This window comes from Symphalangus syndactylus, chromosome 20 (genome assembly GCF_028878055.3).
Source record: "Symphalangus syndactylus isolate Jambi chromosome 20, NHGRI_mSymSyn1-v2.1_pri, whole genome shotgun sequence".
NCBI lineage: Eukaryota > Metazoa > Chordata > Mammalia > Primates > Hylobatidae > Symphalangus > Symphalangus syndactylus.
This window is the reverse complement of record NC_072442.2, coordinates 46,872,586-46,896,495: the sequence shown is the minus strand read 5'-3', so window position 1 is coordinate 46,896,495 and position 23,910 is coordinate 46,872,586. Positions and strand designations below refer to the sequence as shown.

Here is a 23,910-nt window from a genome sequence, read left to right as displayed (position 1 = left end):
CATGCCTCAGCCTCCTGAGTAGCTGGGATTACAGGCACCCATCATCACACCTGGCTAATTTTTATACTTTTATTAGAGATGGGGTTTCGCCATGTTGGTCATGCTGGTCTCGAACTCTTGACCTCAGATGATCCTCGGCCTCCCAAAGTGCTGGGATTACAGGCGTGAGCCATCCTGCCCAGCCCGTGTTTGGCTATCTTTGTATCCTCAGTGGGGCCCGATATAGAGCAGGCCCCAACACGTTTGTTGAATGAATAAATGACTGAATGAATAAGTAAGCAGATAGGTTTTCACTTTCTGCCCCCTCTGACCATGGGGTCTCATGATGATTCCAAGCAAGAGACTGTGGGGGGCCTGTTTCATTTTTCTCATTTTCCTCTATTCCTCCTGCTCAGCAGCAGCTCCCTCTCCTCTCCTTGCTCCCCCCACAGCCCCGTGCCTTGGACTCCAGAAGGGTGTGCTAGAGGAAAAAGCACTCTGGGTGGGAAGCACAGGGCTGACTCTGCTGAACTTGCTCCGTAATGGTAGAGAAGTCACCTCCCCACCTCAGTTACCTCATCTGTAAAATGGGGAGGTCACTGTGTTCTCTACATTCCTTTCCAGGTCTGAATATGCCCTGGCTCCAGGATGTACAGGAGAGTAGAAATTCAAATCTCTAAACTTGGGGCTGGAGAGACGCTTGTTGGAATCTTTTATCTTCCCCTTCCTACCTGTGTGACCTTGGGAGAATCACCAAACTTCTCCGAGCCTCATTTTCCCCATCTGTAAATGGGGCTGATAGGGATAAAATATTCATATCCCAAAGCTCCTGGAGAGATTCAACAATATGGTGCACATAAAACAGCATGGGGCCAGGCGTGGTGGCTCACGCCTGTAATCCCAGCACTTTGGGAGGCCAAGGCGGGCGGATCACAAGGTCAGGAGATCGAGATCACGGTGAAACCCCGTCTCTACTAAAAATACAAAAAATTAGCTGGGCGTGGTGGTGGGTGCCTGTAGTCCTAGCTACTCAGGAGGCTAAGGCAGGAGAATGGTGTGAACCCGGGAGGCGGAGCTTGCAGTGAGCTGAGATTGCACCATTGCACTCCAGCCTGGGCGAAAGTCTAGCCTGGGCGAAAGTCTAGCCTGGGCGAAAGTCTAGCCTGGGCGAAAGAGCGAGATTCCGTCTCAAAAAAAAAAAAAAGAAGAAAAGAAAAAACAGCATGGGGCTCGGTGTGCAGGCCACACAAATGGTCACCACTCTGTTACTCAACTTTGCACGTTCTTCCTTCCTGACTTGGCCTTTCTCCCCAGAAGTGCCCCTTGCCCAGCCCCCTGCCCACTCAGGGCATGTACCCCACTTTCCAGCACCACTCTTTCCCAGAAGCTAGCAGCGGTCACCTACAGGAGTGGAGTGTACATCCAGGTCAATGATAGGGATTTGCTAAGCATGGGGGCAAGGGGTGCCCGGAGCATAGCTCCCATCCTCCTTGTCTTCCCTCCATTGCTGCCTCTCTCATGCATTCACTGGCTCCCCGTCTTGGTATGATGTGCTCTCAAATTCACTCATGGATATGTTTTCGTAGCCCATGCCTTCTCGGCCTCCTGCCTCTCTCCTCCGCATCTTAACCACCCTACATTTCTCAGTCTTCCCTGGCTTCCATTTTCCTCCCTCCCTTCTTTCCTTTCTTTCTTCTTCCTTCTTTCTTTCTTCAGCTTTTACTGAAGGCTTGCACAGTGCCAGGCCCTGTGAATTTCTTCATTTAATCCTTCTCGACCCCTGCAAGTCAGAGCCTTTACTATCTCCCCACTGTTCAAACGAGAGACTGGTGCACCCGGAGATGGTAACTTACCCAGGGTTTTGACTGCAGTAACTGGAGGGACTGGGATTGGAGCCATGCTCCTGCCCCTAGGCAGCACAGCTTGTTTCCCTGCCTGCCCTGCCTGCCTTCCCTTCCCTCCTCTTCCTCATCACAAGCCTGGATCCTCCAAAAGACACATGGGTACAGGTTTCCTTTGCCTTTCAAACTCTGGTTCCTGGCTGCAGCCCAGCTCCCCCAGAGCTGGCAGCGGGGACGAGGGGGCGGACACCAGTAGGACCCTGCCAATGGATGGGACTCAGGAAGGGCTCAGTTTGGCTCTCACAGAAGAGGGGAGCCCAGCCCAGGGTTCTGATCCAGTGCCTGCCCCCGGGAGCTGTTAGCTGTGAGTGGCTCCCAGACACTGGGAAACCATCCCTGAGTGGGTGGGAGGCACAGCCGAGGTGTGGGGACAGCCGCAGAGACACCAGCTACGCAGGTGACACTATCAGCTGTGCTCTCGGCTCAGCCGCTCTCTGACAAGTGTAAAGTGAGGGGGATTTCAGTGTCGGCAGAGAAAAGATGTCCTTTATGGAGCCGCGTTTTAAAAGGGATTTAAAGAGGGCCAGGAGGGAAGAGTGAAACTGGTGGCTGGAAATTAGGTTCTATTTTATTGAAAAATGCTAAAGGCTTTGGGGCTGTTTTTCCTGGAGAAGCGACTGCCTTCTAAGGCCAAAGGTCAGTTTAAAGAGCGCTGCTGGACCACCAAACCCCACTGAAGAGAGATATTTAGGGCAGAAATTAGGACTAACCAGACATAAAACAGGCAACGGCCCTGTCCTCTGATTCTTTGCTTGTAAAGGCAGTGACTTAGACAAAATCAGAATTTCCAGACAGTGCTTGACACCTGACCTGGGAGACAGAAAATCCCATTTCTCACACCTCACCCCCAAAACTGGGGTTCAACAGGCCTGTGGGGAGCTCAGGAACCCTTATGTTTTTTAAATGCGTTCCAGTGATTCTGAAGCATCAACAGAAGTGAGGATAACTCAGCCAGCTCAGAGATTCTCACCTGGAGGCCATTTTGCCTCCCGGGGGACGTTTGGTGATGTCTGAAGATATTCTTGGTTGCTATAATCAGGAAGGGGGACGTGCGACTGGCATTTAATGGGTAAAGGCCAAGAATGCTGATAAGCATCCTAAAATGCACAGGCCAGCCCCCACAGTGAAGGATTATCCAGCCCCAAATGTCAATAGTGCTGAGGTTGGGAAGCCCTGGGTTGGAGGGTTGCAATGCTCCATCCCAGCTTTGAAGGCACTTGCCTGCCTGCCCATTATGGGGGCTGGGCAGGGGAGGAAAGTGGCTGTAGAGGGGACCTTGGGAAGAGTGTGGGATTACAAGAGGGAGGCACCTTCAAGGCAGGAAGAGGACCTGGGTTGCCCTCTTCTTGGTGAATGCCCTGTGCGACTTTGGATCAGTCAGTCTCCCACCTCCTGGCCTCAGTCTGCAGGCAGCGGACTGGTGGAAGTGACCTTTCCTGGCCAGATGGGCAGATGGGAACTCCTTCCCCGCACTCACTCTGTCCTGGCCCTGCTGGGTCAGCTCCTCCAGATCTTCTCCTGCAGGGAGTGCACGGGAGATAAAGGAAGGTCTGCCTGCTGATGCAGCCAAAGTTGAGGAATGAGGCAGCCCAGAAAGAGCTCGAACAGCAGCCTCTTCCCAGAGTCAGCGAGCTGAGCTCACCCCGCCGAGGCTCCACCAGAGCCTCCCCAGGGCCGGCACCTCAGAGGCAGGAGGCAGAGCCAGGTCCTGGGCCCTGGAGAAGTGGGGTTCCTTTACCTTGGATGAGTGCAGGGACCAGGGGTAGAACAGCGTGGGGCTAAGTCCTGTGAGCTTTGGGGAACCCACACAGAGCAAGGCTACCCTTGCCCCACTAGGGGCTGTGACCACTGATCATGGGTCCTCAGCTCACCTTGTCACCAAGTGCAGATTGATGAGTGTGACAAGGAGGGGGAAGGGGCCTGCTCAGAACCCGCCACTGGGTAAGGGGTCTGAGTAAACCGAAGAGTTTCCTCCTCCTGGACAAGGGTTCTTCCTTCTTCCGTCGCCCAGCCTTGGCTGCCAGAAAGAGCCACTACATCACTCACATCAATGCAATGGAGACGCACAAGTGCAAGAAGCATGGCAGGAGGGCCAGGCTGTGTGAAGGGTGAACCAGAGATCTGGGCCAGGCAGTGAATTCTGGCCCCAAAGGAGGGATTTAGGCCCTCGCTATTCAAAGGGTGGTGAGGACCGTTCCAACTAGTCAAGTTTGCCAACCTACCAACAATTGGTTCCTGGTCTATAACTTGAGAAGTACAAAACTGGAGAGTAAGCGTTTCATGTGAATCCATCCCTGCGGTGACATCTGAGCATGTAGTCAAGACTCATCTCATCAAACAGGGTCTAGACCAATTCAGATGCTGTCGGACTTGCCAGATGAATCACGTGGTGCAGGCTACACAGCAGGACCACATGCCAGTTGGCCATGGATTGGAAAAATTCATGTGGTCCTTCCCCACAGCTGGTTTGAGAGCCTGCTTTAGCTGGAGGACAGAGTGTGACGCCTGGCTCACCAGGGAAGGCCTCATGGAGGAGGCGGGTCTTGAGTGACAGTTGGGCTTAGTTTTGAGGGGAGTCCTGGGGTGGGACTCCCACCCATGAAAACAGCAGGTCTCACTGACCTTTGGTGGGAGCAGGCCCCTTGCAGCAGCACAGGCCTTTCCTCTTTCGTTCTGCACTGTGGTCGGTCCAGTAAAGACGACACGAAGGTCCAGAAAGGTCGTGTGATTTGCCCAAGGTCACCCATCCAGGAAGTGGCAGAGTCAGCTCCAACCCCAGGCCTCCTGCCCTGTCAGTTTTAGGGACAGTGGTCCTTCCTCCAGGGTGCATGTGAGCCCCACCACTCCTAGGCCCCTACTGCATTTCACAGCCTTGCAGCAGCTTCCACAGTCAGGCCATGAGGCCCCAGCCATCAGAAGAGAAAAGACGCCCCAGGCTGCTTCCCCACATCGACTCACTGGGAGCTGGAGGGGTGGAATGCCAACGGACGGGATCTCACGAAGGTACCAGGAATGCCAGTGCTCTTGGCATCCCTGCCTTGCCTGGCTATTCCTGCCTCATGACTAGGAGAACCAGGACAGCACCAGGGAGGGAACCCCAGGATGCCACCAAGGCCGCCTCCCCAGTCCCCACCCCAGCGCCACAACTCCCTCTAGCAACATCTCCCACCATCCCTGTCCAGAAATGCTCATGAAGCAAAATGCTGCCCTTGCGCGCACGTGGACAACGCCCCCAGTGCTATGGGGACCGGAGGCGGAACACAGGGCAGTGCTGGAATCTTTTAATGTTCCTAAGCCGCGCTGCCGCGTAGCCCTTGATAAACCATTGAGTCACAAATCCACACGCGGAGGCAGAGAGGGACCTATGTGTCTGGCTTGTCACTTGTGTCTTCTGTTGCCATAGCACTTCCACACTCAGACAGACGTTCATCGGGGAGTGGGAGCAGGGAGAGACCCTCCATTTTGTTCAGCATCTATTGTGCACCTACTGTGTGCACAGTTCTGGACTAAGTTCTGGGCTCACAGAGGTTTTGTTGTTTTTTTGTTTTGTTTTATTTTGTAAGGGAATTTTTCTAGTCTAGGCAGAGCTCATAATCTACGGTGGGAACAAGGGCTCAGGTTAGATGTGGGTCACTAGGGGTCCATGTGGAATCTGGTTAGTAGGTGTTTTGAGCCCCCTGTGGGGGGACACATCAAAGAGCTGTAAGACCCCATGTTGCAGGACAGCCCAGGATCCACGATGAGCTAGAGGCTCACACCAGGGGATGGGATGAGGTGAGAACAAAGGAACAACCAGTGAGAGACAGATTTAGACTGGAGGGCTCCCTGGAGGAGGAGGTGGGGACAGTTCAGGAAGACTTTGGTGGACATGACAGATGAAGATTGGCACAGAGAGACTTGGGGGCAGAAGCTCCTGTAAGAGAAGTGTCAGATATGTATATTCTGCTGGGTGGGGGGTGGCAGGGGAGGAAGGAGAACAGTGCGACTCAGGCAGAGGGCCAGGGGTGAGGAGCAAGAGATTAGGGGAACGTCAGGTTCTTTCCCCTCTAGAAGGGGATGGGAGGACTCAGTGGGGTCACTTGTGTGGGCCTTAGTGCAAGAGCAGCTCAGTAAATGGTGCACCTGGCCAGTAAACAGTATACCTGCTTAAAAGAACCTGGGTGGCGTAGGCAAGGGACAGGAGCAGAGCTGGCACAAAGAGGAAGGGGAAGGGCGTGGCTCAGAACAAGACCAAGCCCAGGACACAAGGACCAGCCTCCCTCCAAGGACCAGCCTTGCCCTACCTGTCTGGGAAGATGAAGGAGTGGCTGAGCCTCTCGGGCTCCCAGCCAGGCACCAGCAGCCAAAGGATGCCAGTGAGGCTGTCTAACCTGCTAGTCACTCACCCGGCTAAGCCCGTGGTCCCCGGGTGCCCAGCTGCTCCTCTGGAAGTCAGCCTCCAACCCTGGCCTTGAGGTGGCATCGCACACCTGCCGTGCAGGTCTGGCTGTGCTTAGAGGAGAGGAGAGGTGGTGACCATACAGTGGCTTCTGAGGGGGGTGGCAGGTGCGGGTGTTATGAACACTGCGAAGTAGCTCACTCGCCAGGGTCCCAGCGTGTGTGTGTGTGTGTGTGTGTGTGTGTGTGAGAGAGAGAGAGAGAGAGAAAGAGAAAGAGAGAAAAAAAATGCCCACTGAGAAACACATAGGCCCACAGAGGCAACAGATCCTGTCCCTTCTGCACCCTGCTTCTGGGGAGGAAGAGCAGCCCTGGGGGTGGTGGAAGGGAGTGGGATCGTGACGGCAGCTCCTTTGGGGCATCCCTGTGCTCAAGGCTCTCCTGACAGCTGAGGATGGCTTCGGGCACCCAGGCACCAGGATAGGGATGGGTGGAGGAATTCTTGACAGAAACAGAGAAAGTTTCCAGGAGATGCCACCGCTGGCCTCAGAACCCGGGCATAGGTTCTCTTGGATGCTAGGGAGGAAGTTAAAAGCAAGAATGACCAAGGCAGCCAGGCAGCTCTTTTCCTTCTCCCTCCCTTTTTGCTTCTCTCACTGTCTGTCTGTCTCTCTGCATCTTCTATAAGAATGAAATCATCCACCCTGAGTGAGCCCTTGGGCACCCTGCCAGGCCCGTGCTCTGAGTGCAGTCGGGTCCCCAGTGCAGGGGGCCCGGACCTGTAACGACTGTGCCTCAGATGGCCCTAGCCTCTCCTGAAGCCCTTCCCCCAAGCTGAAACCCCTCCTGGACCCGGTTTGTTTTTCCAGCCCACCCAGCCCAGCCCCTTGTCCCCCAGCCACACTCCTTTTCCCTGTCTCTGTGCACAGGCTCCCCACCCAGCCTGGTACCTCTGGCCTCTGTTGAGCTAGGAAGGGCTTTCTAGAAATGAGCCCTTCACACACCTTGCCAAAGAGGCTGGGAAAACAGCGAGGGAGACATGGATGGATCACAGAGGGAGGGCACTCCCCACTGGAAATGGCAATGCTGCACCAATCACTTGTCCTAGCCTTTCACCCCGGGCAGGTGCCTTTCAGCTCTGTGGGCTTTGGTACTGACCGGGGATGATGACCAATATATTGTCCCAATTCTCCTAAAGCCCCTGACATCCCAGCACTCAAAGGTTCAACTGAGGTTCTCACTGTGCTTCCTGATAGCCCCCACTACCTCTTAAAACTCCAGTGGGTAGACTCTAAAGTATAGCGGTCAGTCTAGAACAAGCCCTGCCTCCCTGGTTCTGCAGCCACAAAGTGACTGGACCAGTCTAGCCAGTTTTTCTGGGCTCTGACCTAGGCGCACTGGCTCCCAACCAGACTGGCTGGGGCTTGGAAACCAGCTGACATGCAGAGGGGGGCAGGTGCACACCCCACAAATCCCATCTCAAAGCACCTCACTCAGGCTGCTCTCTGGGCCAGCAGTGCCAGGCGGGTGAGATGGACAAATTGCCTGTGCTTATAGGGCAGAAAGAACAGCCACAAACATCTTCGTTTGTCCCAGAAACAGTTTTATGGCTGCTGGGTGGACAGTTGCCAAAGAACATGTTTGGCCAAAGCATTTGAATCCGCAGTTCTACGTGAAGGAGACCCATCTTCCAGAGCCAGATTCTGACATGCCTGTTTCATGAAGTCTGCCTCCCTCCCTTCCTGCCATCCATTCAATTTTGTTGAAGTGGATATCATGTACTCAGAAAACAAGTGATTAAGAATCTGTTGTCTAATAGAATCCAGCTAGTTATTTTCAAAATGATTGTTTGCATCAGTGAGTGAATCATTTTGTATTATCCTCCATATATATCTACTTTTACTGTCAGGTTTTTCCGTATCACAGATGTTCAGGTCTGTCCATGACCTTCAAGCTCAGCTGATGGCTGGTGGCTGATCCCTTTTCCCCAGGGACTGTGAAAAGTGCTCTGCAGCAGGAAGAGATTCTATACACCAAATACCCTTCCTCTACCCCCATCCCCTCACCACTCCTCCTTTTGATGGCCTTTCTTAGACTGAGGAAGTTGGTAAGATTTATTAAGTGACTACTATAGCTAATATTTATTATGCATTTACTGTGTGCCAGACACTGTGCAACTGTGCGTAATTTCACACCTGGCATCTCATGGTCATTATGACTATCCCATAAAGTAGGTATTATTTCCCCCACTTTAGACAGATGAAGAAATTGAGGTGACTTGCCCACAGCTTCAGGGCAGAGTAAGGATTAAGCCCACATTTGCTTCATCTGCTGTTCCCACCCATACAAGAAGATGTTGACTGCCACACTGGGTGGGGTATAGTTGGCTATAGAGCAACAAGTCCAAAGACAAGCATTTTAAAAGGATGAAGGCTGGGCACGGTGGCTCACGCCTGTAACCCTACACTTTGGGAGGCTGAGGTGAGAGGATCCCTTGAGCCCGGGAGTTCGAGACCAGCCTGGGCAATATGGCAAGACCCTGTCTCTACAAACAATTTTAAAATTAGCTAGGTGTGGTGATGCATGCCTATAGTCCCAGCTACTCGGGAGGCTGAGGTGGGAGGATCACTTGAGCCCACAAGGTTGATGCTGCAGTGAGCTGTGTTCACACCACAGCACTCCAGCCTGGGCAACAGAGTGAGACCCTGTCTCAAAAAAAAAAAAAAAATTCCTAGGGACTCTGCTGACAGGGACCTCCCTGAATTTAGGTAGGCAAGAATCATTTGTAGCTAACAAATTCATTTGTAGCTAACAAATTCATTTGACTATTAAAACTGCAGCTGAAATCTCAACCTGGCCTTACCTTCAAACTGGGCTCACCCTTCTTTGGTTGATACCGTGAGCGGTTAGGGTAGAATCCGGGCTGGGAGAGATCACCCTATTCCCTCTTTTCACTGAGGAAGAAACGGCCCAGATCACTGTTAGTGACCTGCCCTCCTCCAGACACAGCAAAAGCGCTGAAGTTTCACCGGCTGAGGCTCTACCCTCAAGGGATTCTCCAGATCACTGGGGTGCTGCACTGGCTGTCTGTTGTTTTCTCTTTTTTAATAACCACAGTGGGCTTCAGGGGGAGTTCTAGTCCTTTCTGCATCAGAGATGGCTTTCTGCTAGGGTGGTTTGAGCATCTCTCAGCCTTGTTTTGACATGACATCTGCATCCGGTGGGAACAGAAACGGGTTCTTTCCAATTGTACAAAACCAAACGGAAGAAGCAACAATAAACCCATCCATGAAGTCGACAAACATTTGTTAAACACCTACTACGTGCAACGGATTGTGAGGCTCAGTGCCGTGAAGGGTAAAAGATGCAAAAAATGTCTAATATATTGCATGTCCAAGAGCTGCTAGTTGCTGTTCCTGCATTAACTCATTTCTGCGGAGAGTAGCCACCTTGCAGCTTTTTCTGAAAGCAGACTGTGCCAGGCACTGTTCCAGGCACTTTCCGTGTATTAATTCCTTTTGTCCTTACCTCAACCTCCTGAGTTAGGCATTTCCCCCATTTTATAGCTGGGGACACTGAAGCCCAGAGAGAGTACTTAGGTCCAAGTACCATGTTCCAAGGTCCCTCAGCTTGAGCAGAGCTGGGAAGGGGGAGTGCTGGGAATCCAATCGGTGGCACCCCCCTCTTTCTATGTGAGGTCATGTCCCTAAGGAGTATTTGAAAACACAGACCTTTCACAGAGACATGAGAGATAACAGAGAATCCAGTCCAATATCCCTGTTTACAGACAGATAAACTGTGGCTCAGAGAGGGAAGGTGGCCTACCTGTCATCACACAGCTGATTGGAGGCAGAGCTGGGATCAGAGTCAGATTCACTGACTCCCAGGCTGATGGTCTTTCCTCTTCAATAGCTGCCAAAATTATCAGCCCGGCACCTAACTGCTTCCTTCTAGGCCACACGGGCACTTGGGGTGGTGGCACCTTTGATCCCCAAACTCCTTATGTGTGGCTGAACTCGGCTGGAGGTTGATGCTCTTGAGGAGCCAAATGTTAGAGAGGGTGAGAAATGGATTTTCCACTTGAGCTCGTCCTCACTGGCTCTGGGTGAGTGTTCAACTTTTCCATAATCTACACACTTCTCTCTATGGTTGGTCATTTCAAATCCAAGGGGCTTGGCCTGGCTTTTGGCCCTTCCCTGTCTTTGCCCCCAGTCTGTGGCCAGGCCAGCAGTCCCACACGCCACAGCAGCCCACTGGCCCACCCTGGGCTCACTGTTTCGCGTTCCTCGTGCCTCCTGCCAACGCTCCCCTCGAAAACCTGGCTCCATATCATTTAATCAAAGAAACAACTTGGAAATGGCCCAGATATGCACCGATATAGGGATGGCAAAGTCCATTCACTCACAGGCAACATGCAGACATTGACAGTCTCCTGCAGAGGCTCGGGAATAACGTGAAACAGACTTGGGCTGTGACACTGGGGAGAGAGCTGCCCAACGGCCACAGCTGTGCCCAGACAGGTGCTTGAGAAGGGGACCTGTGGGGGTTATTTTTTAAATGAATTATACAGCAGCCAGATTAAAAGAGTGAGGTTGCAATCATTTTCCATTCTGGTTTTCAAACTTTGCCTATTGCTGCTAAATTGGCTTATATAAGAATAACAATAGCAATAAAACCAGCTCCCTCCTGGGAGCTCACTCTCCTGTTAGAACCCATCCAGAGGCCTTGCCTTCTGCACCCCTCACAGACACTAGGACCCATGTTTACAGCCACACTCCATCTCCCTAAGAGGAGCTGCAGTGGGTGTGTGGTTGACTCCAAGGTGCTCAGGCCCCTGCCCCTCCCTGGGGATAGAGACAATGTCTTGTGTGTCTTCTCCTGACTCATGGCCACTTGTACACACATCGTCTCTCCCCACACAAACACACACTCTGTTTCTCCCCATTCACACACATTTTCCCCCAGGACTCTGTAACCGGTATAGTGTGAGGCCCACCATATAGGCCCCAGGGTGGACCCTTTCCCAACACTAGCTGACTTGTTGGGGACGGAGCTGGATTTGGGATTAACCCTAAATCCCCTAGATTTGTACTCTCATGCTGACAAAACTACCTGAGCTCCCATCTGGCTGAGCTCTAGAGTGAGATTTAAGTGGCTTAGAATATTTTCTGGTAATGGCCGGGCATGGTGGCTCATGCCTGTAATCCTAGCACTTTGGGAGGCCGAGGCTGGCTGATGGCTTGAGCCCAGGAGTTCGAGACCAGCCAGGACAATACGGGGAAACCCCATCTCCACAAAAAATACAAAGATTAGCTGGGTGTGGTGGTGCATGCCTGTGGTCCCAGCTATTCTAGAGGCTGCAGTGCCTAGGGAGGTTGAGGCTTCAGTGAGCCATGATCACGCCATTGCACTCCAACCTGGGTGACAGAGTGGGACCCTGTCTCGAAAAAAAAAAAAAAAAAGGATATTTTCTGGTAAAAGCAAACAAAACAAAGACTTTTATCAGAGTGTCTGGGTTTGAATTCTTTTTTTTTTTTCTTTTGAGACAGAGTCTCGCTCTGTCGCCCAGGCTGGAGTGCAGTGGCGTGATCTGGGCTCACTGCAAGCTCCGCCTCCCGGGTTCACGCCATTCTCCTGCCTCAGCCTCTCCGAGTAGCTGGGACTACAGGCGCCCGCCACCACGCCCGGCTAATTTTTTTTTTTTTTTTTTTTTGGAAAGACGGGGTTTCACCGTGGTCTCGATCTCCTGACCTCGTGATCCTCCTGCCTCGGCCTCCCAAAGTGCTGGGATTACAAGCGTGAGCCACCGCGCCCAGCCTTTGGGTTTGAATTCTGACTTCACTACTCACTGGCTGTGTGACCTTGAACCAGTTACTTAGCCTCTCTGTGTCTCAGGAATAATTCCTACTTCCTAGGGCTGTTAGGAGGACTAAATGACTTAATATTTGCAAAGCAGGTAGAATAATGCCCAGTGAATTGTACGTGCTACATAAATAAAAGAAGAAAAGCAACTATTTAATTGTAACCAACGTTTGAAACCAGCATTCGCTGGCCATTCACTCACTGCCCCACATTCATCTGGAATTTATTGAATGTCTACTGAGTTTATTAGGCCAGGCATAAAGGGCAAACACCCCACCATCTAGTAGGAACAACGGAAATAAAAAGACTTTTTTAAGGAAAACATGATCATTCTAAACAGAGATTTGCACACAATTCTATGAAAGGCCAGAAAAAGAACACTGATCTATTTCCGTGTAAACCTGAAAAAAGAAAAGAAAAGAAAAAAGAAAAGAAAACACCTGCAGTTCAATCCTTTGAATCCATTTAAAAGACTGAATTTGGTCTAACTGGTTTGTGCATTTAGACCAGGCTTCGGTACACGCGAGCCTTTTGGAAAATATTCCCATTCAGTGCCATCTATTCGACCTCTCTGGATGTTTTTCTTCTACCTTCCTCACCTGTCTGTCTCCTCGAACGCCCAGAAAATAATCTGTGAGTTCATCCCCAGCCCTCAGGTAACGGATGGGGGAGGGGATGTGGGTTCATTAAGACCAACTCTCGGTCATTTTAAGAATCAATTTATAAACATTTGGGGAGGGGCAGGATTAGAGAAAAATCTCATTAACTTGTAACGTCTCAACTAAGGAAGCAGCAGCTGCTGCATTTAAAAATCTTGGTGGTTTAACTCAAACCACTTGGTAAGCCGGTATACGTACAGTTGGTTTAATAACTGATGGAAAAATGAAATTCCGCCAATCCGCACCCCTCCCCCAAATCCACCGAAGTCTCTTGAATGTAATCGCTCTGAATGCCCTGAGCCGGGTCAAGCTGGTCTCTATGTTTGTGGCTGGAGCGGACCCTGCGGAGTCCCGAGCCCCGGGTGAGGCGATGCCCAGACTGGCGCGACGCGGGGTGTCCCGGCAGCAGCGCAGAGGCCCACCCGCCTCTCCCGCCGGCTGCAGCTGGCGCGCCTATACTCTGCAAGACCAAAACGCTTTGGAAAGCGCTCGGGGCTGCACAAGTGACGCCTGGAACGAGCAGCGGGCCGGACTGCCGGCCTCCCGGCCCCTCCCTGGCTCACACAACCCGCGGGCCGCCCCCGCCGCCCACGAACTTCAGCCGGCAGACGCTGGACGTGCGGTCTGGCGACTTTCCTAAACTCCAGCGCCTGATCCGCGTCGCAGGGTCGGCCGCGCAGCGCAGGGATCGCGGGTGCCCAGGCTCGAAGAGCGAGCGCCGCGCTCCCGGCCGCGGTCGGGGAACAGGAACTGCCGCCGGAGGCACCGTCTCCTCCCCCGAGACTGCGATATTGATCAAGGGCTCGCAGGCGCGGGCGGCATTCATCTCCCCGGACTCGCAGCTCGCCGCGGAGGGGAAGGGGCGGGACGCGCTCCCAGGACTAGGGCGGGGGTGTGCAGAGTCGGGGAGCTGTGCGGGGGCGCTGGGGCGAGGTGGAAACCCCGCTTCAGAGCCTCCCGTCCCGGGGCCGAGGTCTGCAGGAAGGGCGTGGGAGGTGGAACCTCCCCTCCCCTAGGCGTCTGCCCCAAAGCCTAGAGCGATTCTTGGCGCGCAGCCGGCTACCCAGGTGGGCGGACCCCCTCCTCCGCCAACATCCCGGCGGCTTCGCCACGATTTCTTTTCTCACCTGAGTCTCCCCCTGCCTACCCAACCCTGGCTCCAAAGGGCCAAGAGTTAGGCTGCCCCGGAGCCCAGCCTTCCCGGACCTGAGCACCGCTCTCCCAGCGCCCCCGCCCCCATCACACCCACAGCCCAGCCCCGTCCCGCGTCCGCCAGGGGCCGGGGGCGCCAGCGCTCGAGGGCTGGCCGGCGAGCTCTTACCTTGACGAGCCGGAGCTGCAGGTGCCGTCCCATCCTCGGGCTCGCTCGGCTACCGTCCTGAATGCCCGGGTCCTACGGACATCCCAGAGGGGCCGGCGGGCGGCTGCAGGCTCGGGCGGCACGGGGTGGGCGGCCGGGCTCCTCGGTCGCTGCCTGGTGGGGAGGTGCCCGGCTCGGCGCTCCCCGGCCCCGTGGCCCGGCCCGGCTCTCGCTCGCCCCTTCCCGGGGAAGTCTGGCCGCCGTTTCCCGACGCAGCCCGGCCTGCGGCCGCCTCTTGCCAGCCTCGCCCCCGCCGCCTCCCCCACGGTCCGCGCCGCTCTTCTCCTCGGCTCCCCGCCCCCTCGCCCAGCTCGTCCCCTCCCCTTCCTCCCCCTCCCTCTCCCCTCCGCTCCCCTTCGGTCCCTCCTCCGCGCCTCGCCCCTCGGCTCCCTCCCAGCTCCTCGCCTCCTCCGTTCCCTCCCCTTCCCCCGGCCCGCTCTCTGCGCCCCGCCGCCAGGATCCCCTTTCCCTGCGCCCGGGGTTTGCGGCAGTCCTCAGGGCGCGCTGGCAGCAGTGGCGGCCGCCGCAGCCCGGATAGAAGCCGGGGATGGGGGAAGGGGGCCGCGGTAGAGGATCAGCCTCCCGCCCGGCCGATGTCGGGGCCTGGGAAGTCCAAGGGATCTGGGGGGACTTGGGCCGGGGTGCTCAGGTGAATTTATGAGGGCGAGGCTATTGGGGGCTAGGGAACAGGGCGGTCCCTACTGAGCGGAGCCGCCACGGAACCCAGTGAGGCTGCGACCTGCGTTTGGGCAGTTCCCGCCCTGCGGCTGGCTAGGAGGAGCTCCTCACCGCCCCCATTCCAGCCGCGCCGGGCGCTGGGCCCGACCCCCAGCACCTTTGGCACCGATGTGCCTGGTGCGCGCTGAGACGCGAACGCTCTGCAAGATGAGTCCTTATTCATTCGTTCGTTCCTCCCTTCATTCGTTCATCTTACAAACTGAGTGCCTGGCCACTTTGGTTCAGGCAAGAGGCTGGATCTGGGAACCCTTTGGACCTGGGAGCCCCGGGATGAAAGGGAGACGGCGGTGCCCTGCAGGACAAGCGGGCACTGAACGCTGCCCAGGGGAAAGCCGGGCGCGCATTGCGTTGCAGCGCGGCGAAAGCGGCTAGGAGCCCGCGGGCAGGGCGTGGGGATGACACAGCGCCCCCTCCCGGCCAGCCGAGCCCTCTGGGCAGCGGTGGGCCTCCCCGCCAGACCCTGGGGCCGTCTTCTGAATTGGCTTCGGAGCTCCCCATCCCAGGAAGCAACTCCCAGCCCTTCCAGATGAACAGAACTTTTGACTTCCTCTTCACTCTTCCTCTCTCCTACCAGAGCTGAAAAGGGAGAAACTGGGAGGTAGAGAAATCTTCACTCCACCCGCAGAGCCTAGGCCGCCTGGCCAATGCAGCCCCTATTGGGTACACCAGAGCACCTGGGGCGGCGGGCAGTCAGCTTTGAAATCAAACTGAACCCACCTGCCCTCCACCCTGTGCCCTGCCGTGCCCACCCTACTCCTCCCTCCTACCCTCTTCTCAGCACACTGGGCAAGAGCCAGCGTGTTCATGGGTCCACTGGCCTTCATTTGGAGCTGGAGTTATTTTAGAAGATCATAAGATCCAACACACACAGTTTACTGGTGAGAAAATGGAGGCACACAGAGGGTAAGCCTAGTCCTCCCTCTCCTGATTCCCAGCTCACAGTGCCTGGAGGGCTGGGCCCTAAGGGGGCCTGGGACATTGAAGTGGGGAGGGGCATTGCCCAGGAAGCCAGCTGCTCACATGGCTTATCCACACACCTGGCACTTTCTAGGTGATGCACACAGTCCCGAGTGTTGCAAAACCCCCATTAGGTTAGTGCTCCGGAGCTGGCTGTGACGAGTTGGGCCCTGACTTGCCCCAGCCAACCCCAGAAGGGATGGACATGCTAAGCAGATGGACAACTAACTGTTACCAACAACGGTTAAGTGCGGGGCAGTCTGATGTCGTGCATGTTCTGGAGGCAGATGGCCTGAGTTTGAATCTTGGCTTTTCCACTTACAAGCTGTATAAACTTGGAGACGTATTTAACAATGCCTCAATTTTCTCATCTATAAAATCGGGGTAGAAACGCTACTTCTGAGGGTGGTTGGGGAGTTTGAAGGAGCTGGTATTTGTAAAGAGCTTGGAACGGAGCCTGGCACATAAGCAAGAGCTTAATGAGGGTTAGCTGTAGTCACCAGTACTATCATCATCACCATCGTCACGATGGAGTGGACTGGATGCTCAAGTGTGAGGGGCCACTTGGTCCCACCCTCCAGGCAATTCTTTGTGGGGAGCAGAATTCTTGATCAGAAATTCACCAGCAGCAGTAGGCTGTGGAATCAGAGGAGAAGAAGCCGGTTGGTCCTCTGGTAGCTTTGCCCAGGCCCAGCCAATGCCTCACTCCCTCCCTGGTCCCACCTTGGAGCACACTCTCTAAGGACTAGACGGCTCCAGCTTCTGTGTTTCTCTCTGCTTAATAAACACCATCAAATTTTGCCTCTCTGAGCCCCATTATCCTCCCCTTGACATGATCTTTAAATATGCTAATGCCATTGATTGGACTGCAATCAAGTCTTGCTCTTCCTGACTTTTTTGCCCAGGAGTCAGACCTTCTCGCTTTCTGAAGTGGCGTCTACAGATAGCTCATTTCATCCTGTCTGTGTTGATTTCACTGACTTAACCTCCACCCCACCACATCCCGCTGACGGACAGCTGGGGGGAGGGAGGCTTCTGCCTAATTCCTCGACCTACTTATTTATAGTTTTGGCCTTGGTAGCCTCGGGGGGTTATGAAAGTTTGGCGTTTAACATTCCTTCTGTAAAAAGGTTCAATATCCCCTTTCATTTGTCCTGAAACTACTTCCTTTCACCTTCAAGGGCCTGGCTCTCATCTGCTGGGCTTGGTGAAGACGCTAGTGTCTGCCCTGTCCCTCCCTTCTACACCCTTCCTCCCCTCAGCCCCAGCCAGAGCAGCCTCTGCACACCCTCCTCAGGATAGGCTCCTACTCCATTCCAGCATTCTTTTCCCAGCATGGCCTTTTCCAAACTCTCTTCTCATCCCATCCCTCCCTTGCCTTCTCACCCCTTCCTGTCCAGCCAGCAGCAGAATCAGCTTTCATTCATTTAATCTGCCAGATTTGGAAGAAAGGAGAAATGTGAGGATCCCAAACAGGAATAAAAGACAATCACATGTCCTTCCAAACAGTAGGAGAGACAGATTTGATGTAATGATGGGTGAGACCCAGGGAGGCAGGGCTGAATAGGCACTCCCCGCCTGTGGGGTTCCACTGGCTTAACCATCCCGGGGAGGTTGCTGGTCTGGAACCATACTTCTCAGACAACTGTGGCAAAGAACTGGTTCCATATTTTAAAATTTCTAATCTGTCACAGGCCAATGCGATTGCAAAACACTGCGGGAATGAATTATTAGAAAAATTCAATAAAAGGCCAGATGTGGTGGCTCATGCCTATAATCCCAGTACTTTGGGAGGCCAAGGCAGGTGGATCACTTGAGGTCAGGAGTTTGAGACTAGCCTGGCCAACATGGTGTAACCCTATCCCTACTAAAAATACAAAAATTAGCCGGGCGTGGTGGCATGAACCTGTAATCCCAGCTGCTTAGGAGGCTGAGGCAGGAGACTGGCTGGAACCTGGGAGGAGGAGGTTGCGGTGAACCCAGATCCTGCCACAGCACTCCAGCCTGGGCAACAGAGTGAGACTCAGTCAAAAAAAAGAAAGAAAGAAGAAAGAAAGAAAGAAAGAAAGAAAGAAAGAAAGAAAGAAAGAAAGAAAGAAAGAAGACAAAATGAAAGCCCTGTTTTAAACACTAGCACATCAAATGGACATAAAACTATTCTGTCTAATGGCTTAAAAATGTCAAAATGTAGCTAGGTGCAGTGGCTCACACCTGTAATCCCAGCACTTTGGGAGGCTGAGGCAGGTGGATCACCTGAAGTCAGGAGTTTGAGACCAGCCACCGCACCTGACCCAGCCTCACCAGACTCCCCTCATGCAGTTGCCTCTTGTGTGCCTCTGCCTTGGAATGCCCCTCCCCATTATGCCTTCTTCAAGGCTCATAACAAACATCACCTCCTGCATACAGCTTTCCAGAACCCGAGAAGTTAGCATGAATGTTTCCATTGAGTCCCTTGACACTCTGCCAGTGATGTGGCTGAGGCATGAGCTGTGGATCAAAGTGCTTGGGTCACCACCTCTGCCCTACCACTGCTCTCTAGGACCTTGGGGAGTTGCTTAACTTCAATAAGCCTCAGTTCCCCCTGAAAAATAGGATGATAGCAATAGTTATGGAGATTAAATATGAGCTATGGGTCAGGTGCCATGGCTCACGCCTATAATCCCAGCACTTTGGGAGGCCCAGGCAGGCAGATCACCTGAGGTTGGGAGTTCGAGACCAGCCTGACCAACATGGAGAAACCCCATCTCTACTAAAAATATACAATTAACCAGGCGTGGTGGCGCATGCCTGTTATCCCAACTACTTGGGAGACTGAGGCAGGAGAATCGCTTGAACCCAGGAGGCGTAGGTTGCAGTGCGCTGAGATCACGCCATTGCACACCAGCCTGGGTGACAAGAGCAAAACTCCCTCTCCAAAAAAAAAAAAAAAGTCTAAATGCTTATTCTCTATTTCTGCACTTACCTGGTCATAAACTGGCAACGCAGTTTGCAGACAGGTGCCGGTCCGTAGATCATGCTTGGAGTAGCACTGGTCTGGAATGTTTGTGAAGTATGAGGCTAGGAAAGTGGCCTCTTTAAAATCCCATGAACATTGGGGGATATTGTGTTAATTACTCCATTCATCTGTGCATTCATTCAACAAACATTTAATGAGAAGCAACTAGGTACCAGTCACTGTTGGACACTGAAGCTAATAAAGACAAATATAACAGGGTCCTGGCCCTCAAGATGTTCACAGGCTGGAATGGGAAGCAGCCACTTCGATAAATAATTAAGAGCTAGTGAAATTAGGTCAACAATAGACCAGGCACTGCGGGTGTGGAGGCAGGAATATTAATTCTGCCTGAGACCAACGGGGAAGACTCTACCAAGGAGGGGATGCTTGTGCTGGGGTTTGGAGGCAAAGAGGCAGGTGTTTAATCCCATGTGGCCAACTGGCATTTGATAGAGGAATTAAAATACGTAAAGTGCTTAGCGCAGTGCCTGGCACATAGTAAATGCTTCAAATGTTTGCTATTTTTATTATTCAATATTATGAATGATCGTCATTGTCTGTTACTATTCACCTAGATCTGCCTGGCACTGTGCTTAGTTTGGCATGGGGTTGTGGAGGTCACAATAGGTAATTCAGTTGGGGAAAGAGGTGATCTGGCTTTGAGCCCACCCCGTTTGTCAGAGGAAAGATTTTTCTGGAAGTGGTGGGTTGGGAGCTGGGTATTGAAGGAAGTGGGTATGGACATGTGAGAGAGGGAGACTTTCAAGGCGGGAGGGTCGCTTAGAGACAGAGCCCAGGGAACAAGTATAGGGCAGGGGAGGGGGCTGGTCTGATGGGAACAGGAGATGGGATGAGGCTGGGGGGTTGCAGGGGAGGGGCTGTGGGTTTTCAGGCCTTTGGATAAGGGATGTGATGTTCTACATTCTCTCACTTAGAACAACAGATAATAATAAGTAAGATTTGTCTTGCAATTTGCACCTATGTAGCTCCTTCACAAACATTTTCCCATTTAATTCTTTTAATAACCCCAGGAAGGAGGTATTAACAGCCTCACTTTACAGATGAGAAGGCTGAGCTCAGAGGTCGGTACGTCTGAGCCCAAGGTCACACAGCTGGCTTTGGCACAGACAGGATCGGAGCCTCATGTCCCCAACTCCCACTCCAGATATTTTCCAGTGTACCGTGGAGAGGTGACCTGAGCCTAGCCCTCTGGTGAGCTGGGGTATCACCTATAGGAGGCCCCGGCTCCAGGAAAATGATGCTCTGGGGCTAGTCTTCCCTTTTTGCTTTTCCCAGTGGGTGGGCTAAAGGGGGGAGTGGAGACAAGCCAAAGGACAGAGGTTGGCAGTGACAACAGGTGGGGGCTACAGAGGGCTCCTCCTCCTCCCTCCATGTCTGACTCTGTACCACTCAAGGGTGAGTGAGCTTACCCTGGGCACAATTACCATATTTTGCATTTATTAAGTGTGGCCAAGAGGGCCATTGAAGTTTGTTGCTTTTCTTTTTTTAAGAACATTTTTGGCTGGGTGTAGTGGCTCATGCCTGTAATCCCAGCACTTTGGGAGGCCAAGGCGGGCAGATCATGAGGTCAGGAGATTGAGACCATCCTGGCTAACATGGTGAAACCCCATCTCTACTAAAAATACAAAAAATTAGCCAGGTGTAGTGGTGGGCGCCTGTAGTCCCAGCTACTTGGGAGGTTGAGGCAGGAGAATGGCGTGAACCCAGGAGGCAGAGGCTGCAGTGAGCTGAGATTGTGCCACTGCACTCCAGCCTGGACGACAGAGCAAGACTCTGTCTCAAAAAACAAACAAACGAGAAAACAAAAAAAAAAAAAACACTTTTTAAAGGTGAATTTGAAATAAGAAGAGTTGGGCGAATGAGAAGGCGTCTTGGAAGTGAAAACACATCATAGATGTCAGCCAGAAGATCAGCGTGGAAAGGACCTGCACACATCCACTTATCTTTACAGAGAAGTTGCATCCCTCCAGCCCAGACCAGTGGCTCTCTCCAGGGGGGACGTTTCACAATATCCAAAGACATTTTGAGTTGTCATAGCTGACGGAGTGCTACTGGCATTTGGTGGGTAGAGGCTGTGGTCCAGCTAAACATCCTACAGTGCACAAGACAGCACTCACGACACAGAATTATCTGGCCCAAAATATCCATGTGCTGAGGTTGAGGAATCCCGGCCTTGTCAACAGTGTGGCACCATGGACAGCAGAAATGCAGCTCCTCCGTGAGGTTGTGATCCAGACCCATCCTGTCTGAAGAGGCTAGGGTCCGCCACTCTGCATTTCCTGAATCCATCATTTCTAGAGCACTGGGGCCGTGGGAAGGCACTGGGGCGATGGCCGTGGTGAAGCGTCAGCTGGTAGTCAGGCAGCTAGGACTTGAGACTCTCTGGGCTTTCAGTGTGGATGTTCCTCACCCTGCCCTCCCCTCATCTCTACTACAGGTATAGGTTGTCCCTTTTTTCCCTCTTCGTAAAATCCCACTTTAGAGCTAGAAAGGGCTTTGGTAGAAACCAGCTGCTCTAATAGGTGAGGTGCTATTTTTCCATTTTACAGATAGGTATATTGAAATCTAGAGGTTAAACACACAAGGTATGTGCTTAGCTGATCCCCCAAGAGCTTCGAGCTCCCAGAGGGCAGAGACTGCTTTCCAGTCATCGCTGCAGTCCCAGCCTCTGGCAAAGTCGTATCTCAGCAGGTGCCAAACGAAATGTTTTTGGTTAATGGTCACTTTTATCAGCGGCTTAGGCCCCAGGCTCCTGCCTCCAGGGCAGCGCACTCTCTGAGCACCATCCTCTTCTGAGTCCTGCTCACTACAGCGAGGCACCCCCCTTTTCTGGGATTCAAGGCCACCCTGTCCTGGATGGGAACAGCCCCCTACCCGACCCCAGTCAGGCAGCTATAGCCTCCTGGTGGGAAGACGCAGTGGCAGCCTCACCCAGCCCTTCACTCCTTCCCTCCCCTCCTTTTCTCTCTGGCCTCACAAAGGGCTCAGGGCAGGACAAATCTCCCCTCCAGGCTCTTGGGAGTGTCTTCACTGCCCCTGAGGAAGCCCATGCAAATGGCCACCCTGACCTTCAGTGGCAACTTCTAACTCACAGAGCAAGACAAAGAGAGACCAAAGAGATACATCAACCAGCCGCAACATGTTATGTGGATATTTGGACTCTGACTCTTTTAACAGATTTTAAAAAACAACCAAAAACCTATAAACAGACAATTGGAAATATGAACTCTATTAGATATTTGATGATTTCAGGAATGGTTGTTAATTTTTAAAAGTGTAATGATGACATTGTGGTTATATATTTAAAATGAGTCATTATCTTTTAGAGATACAGACTGAAATATTTATAGATGAAATGACATGATGTCCAGAATTTGCTGAATAATACAGGAAAGGAGGAAGCAGGTGAGGATATTGATGAAATAAGATTGGCTGTGAGTTGTTAATTGTGGAATCCAAGTGATGGGCACATGGAGAGTTTATAATATTTTGCCTATTTTTGTATGCATTTAAAAATCCTACAGCCTGTGAGAGCTGCCTGGGACCACTCAGGGAGCACACAGACCATGGTGTCCAAACCGTTTTCTGTGGAACCCAAGATTCCAAAAAGATGCCTTAGGACTGGTGCTGAAGGTTGGGTGCAGGGAGGGGGTGGTGAAGGGGAGCCCAGGGAGGGGGCTGTGGGGGTGCACTTCTGTTTCAACCAGTTTTATATAGTGGAGTTCTATAGGAGATCTCAATTTGGGAGAAAGGTTCTGCTCGGAAGAGGAAGCAATTTTCCAAAGACCATGTGTGTGGGGGCAGCGCAGAGCCGAGCCCAGGCTCCCAGCTCTCAGCCTCCCTGGCTCTGTACCACACTGCCTTCCCAGGGCATGGCTGCCGCCCCAGGGCCCCTGCCAGACTCAGAGGACCTGCAGTCTAAGTCTGGTGAGCCACAGCAGGATGGGGCTGGGCCACCTGGGGCTCTGCCCTAGGTGGCTGAGGGCATCTGCCTCCCTTGGGCCACCCATTGCTCAATTTTCACAGCCAGGCCTGTGGCTCAGAGCCAGCTTTGGCATTGCTGCCTGCCATCTGGCCAGGCCCCAGTGGCTCAGCTGGATGGGGGCCAGCACCTTCCAGGCATGCCTGAGCCAGGGAAGTGCTGACCAGGGATCAGCCCACTGGCTACACAGCAGCAGCTCATTCCAGAAGAGGAAGGCTTCATGAGCACCCCTTCCCGAGTCCCTCCTTCATGAGAGGACTGGTCTGAGCCTGGCTAGATGGTTCTGCTCCCATGGGGTTGGGGCAAGGGGGTGATAATGGCTCAGGTTATGGTTCCCACCTGCAGGCCAGCTGCAGGAGGAGCACAGAGGGCTCCTAAGTCATGTGGCGAGGAGGGGAGGGAAAGGAGGTGTTACCTGGGAGACGGGGATTCATTAGCTGCATACAGCCTGGTAGAACTTGTGAGGACACAGAGGGAGGATGGGCGTCAGTCCATGGTGAAGGAAGTAGGTGGCTATGCTGGGGATCTCCCATTCCCCTCCACATCCACCCTTCACCCTCCCCATCTGCTCTGTGCTCAGGGCTGTCTAAGGCCTTCGTCACCTTCCCACTCTGGCTGGGCTCAGCCAATAGGAAGCCCAGGCTGCAGCAAGGAGGGTGAGGTTGGGTACTTATCCCTCCAACTCTCTCCCTGTGGGTTGGCCATGGGCTGGCTGTGTCCCTCGACTGAGGTCCTTGCGGCTCCCGTGGCAGCCTCTCTCCATGGCTCTTCTACCGGGTCTGGTAACCTCTCCCTCCCCTTTTCCTTTTGGACCTGACAATGGTCACAGCCGAGTTCCCACTGGCCTCAAGATGTTGCATGTTCCCTCGAGGTCTCCCCACCCTGTGCACATATTTGTAAATAGTCCGTGTAACAAGACCTTCTCAAATTATCCAGATACTAGTGGGCTTGGGCCATCGCTTCCCGCTAAGACCTTGGCGACTGCAGGCCGCTTGGGAGCTGAGTTTGCAAGTGCTAGTGCATGATGAGGCTTTCCTTGCCTGTGATTCCAGCAAACTGGAGGGATGGGGAGGCCACCC

At 53.2% G+C, this 23,910-nt stretch overlaps 1 protein-coding gene across 4 annotated transcripts in view; it reads right to left on the bottom strand.

Annotated features, from left to right (window-relative positions):
* The window catches only part of CRHR1 (corticotropin releasing hormone receptor 1), a 52,513-nt gene extending 38,312 nt beyond the window's left edge, over nucleotides 1-14,201 (bottom strand). For all 4 annotated transcript variants that reach the window (XM_055257681.2, XM_055257683.2, XM_055257684.2 and 1 more), the window contains exon 1: nucleotides 14,100-14,201. In XM_055257681.2, coding sequence (XP_055113656.1) covers nucleotides 14,100-14,132 — 33 coding nt within the window. In that variant the 5' untranslated portion in view covers nucleotides 14,133-14,201. The remainder of the gene's footprint in view (nucleotides 1-14,099) is intronic.
* Nucleotides 14,202-23,910: the final 9,709 nt, after the last annotated feature.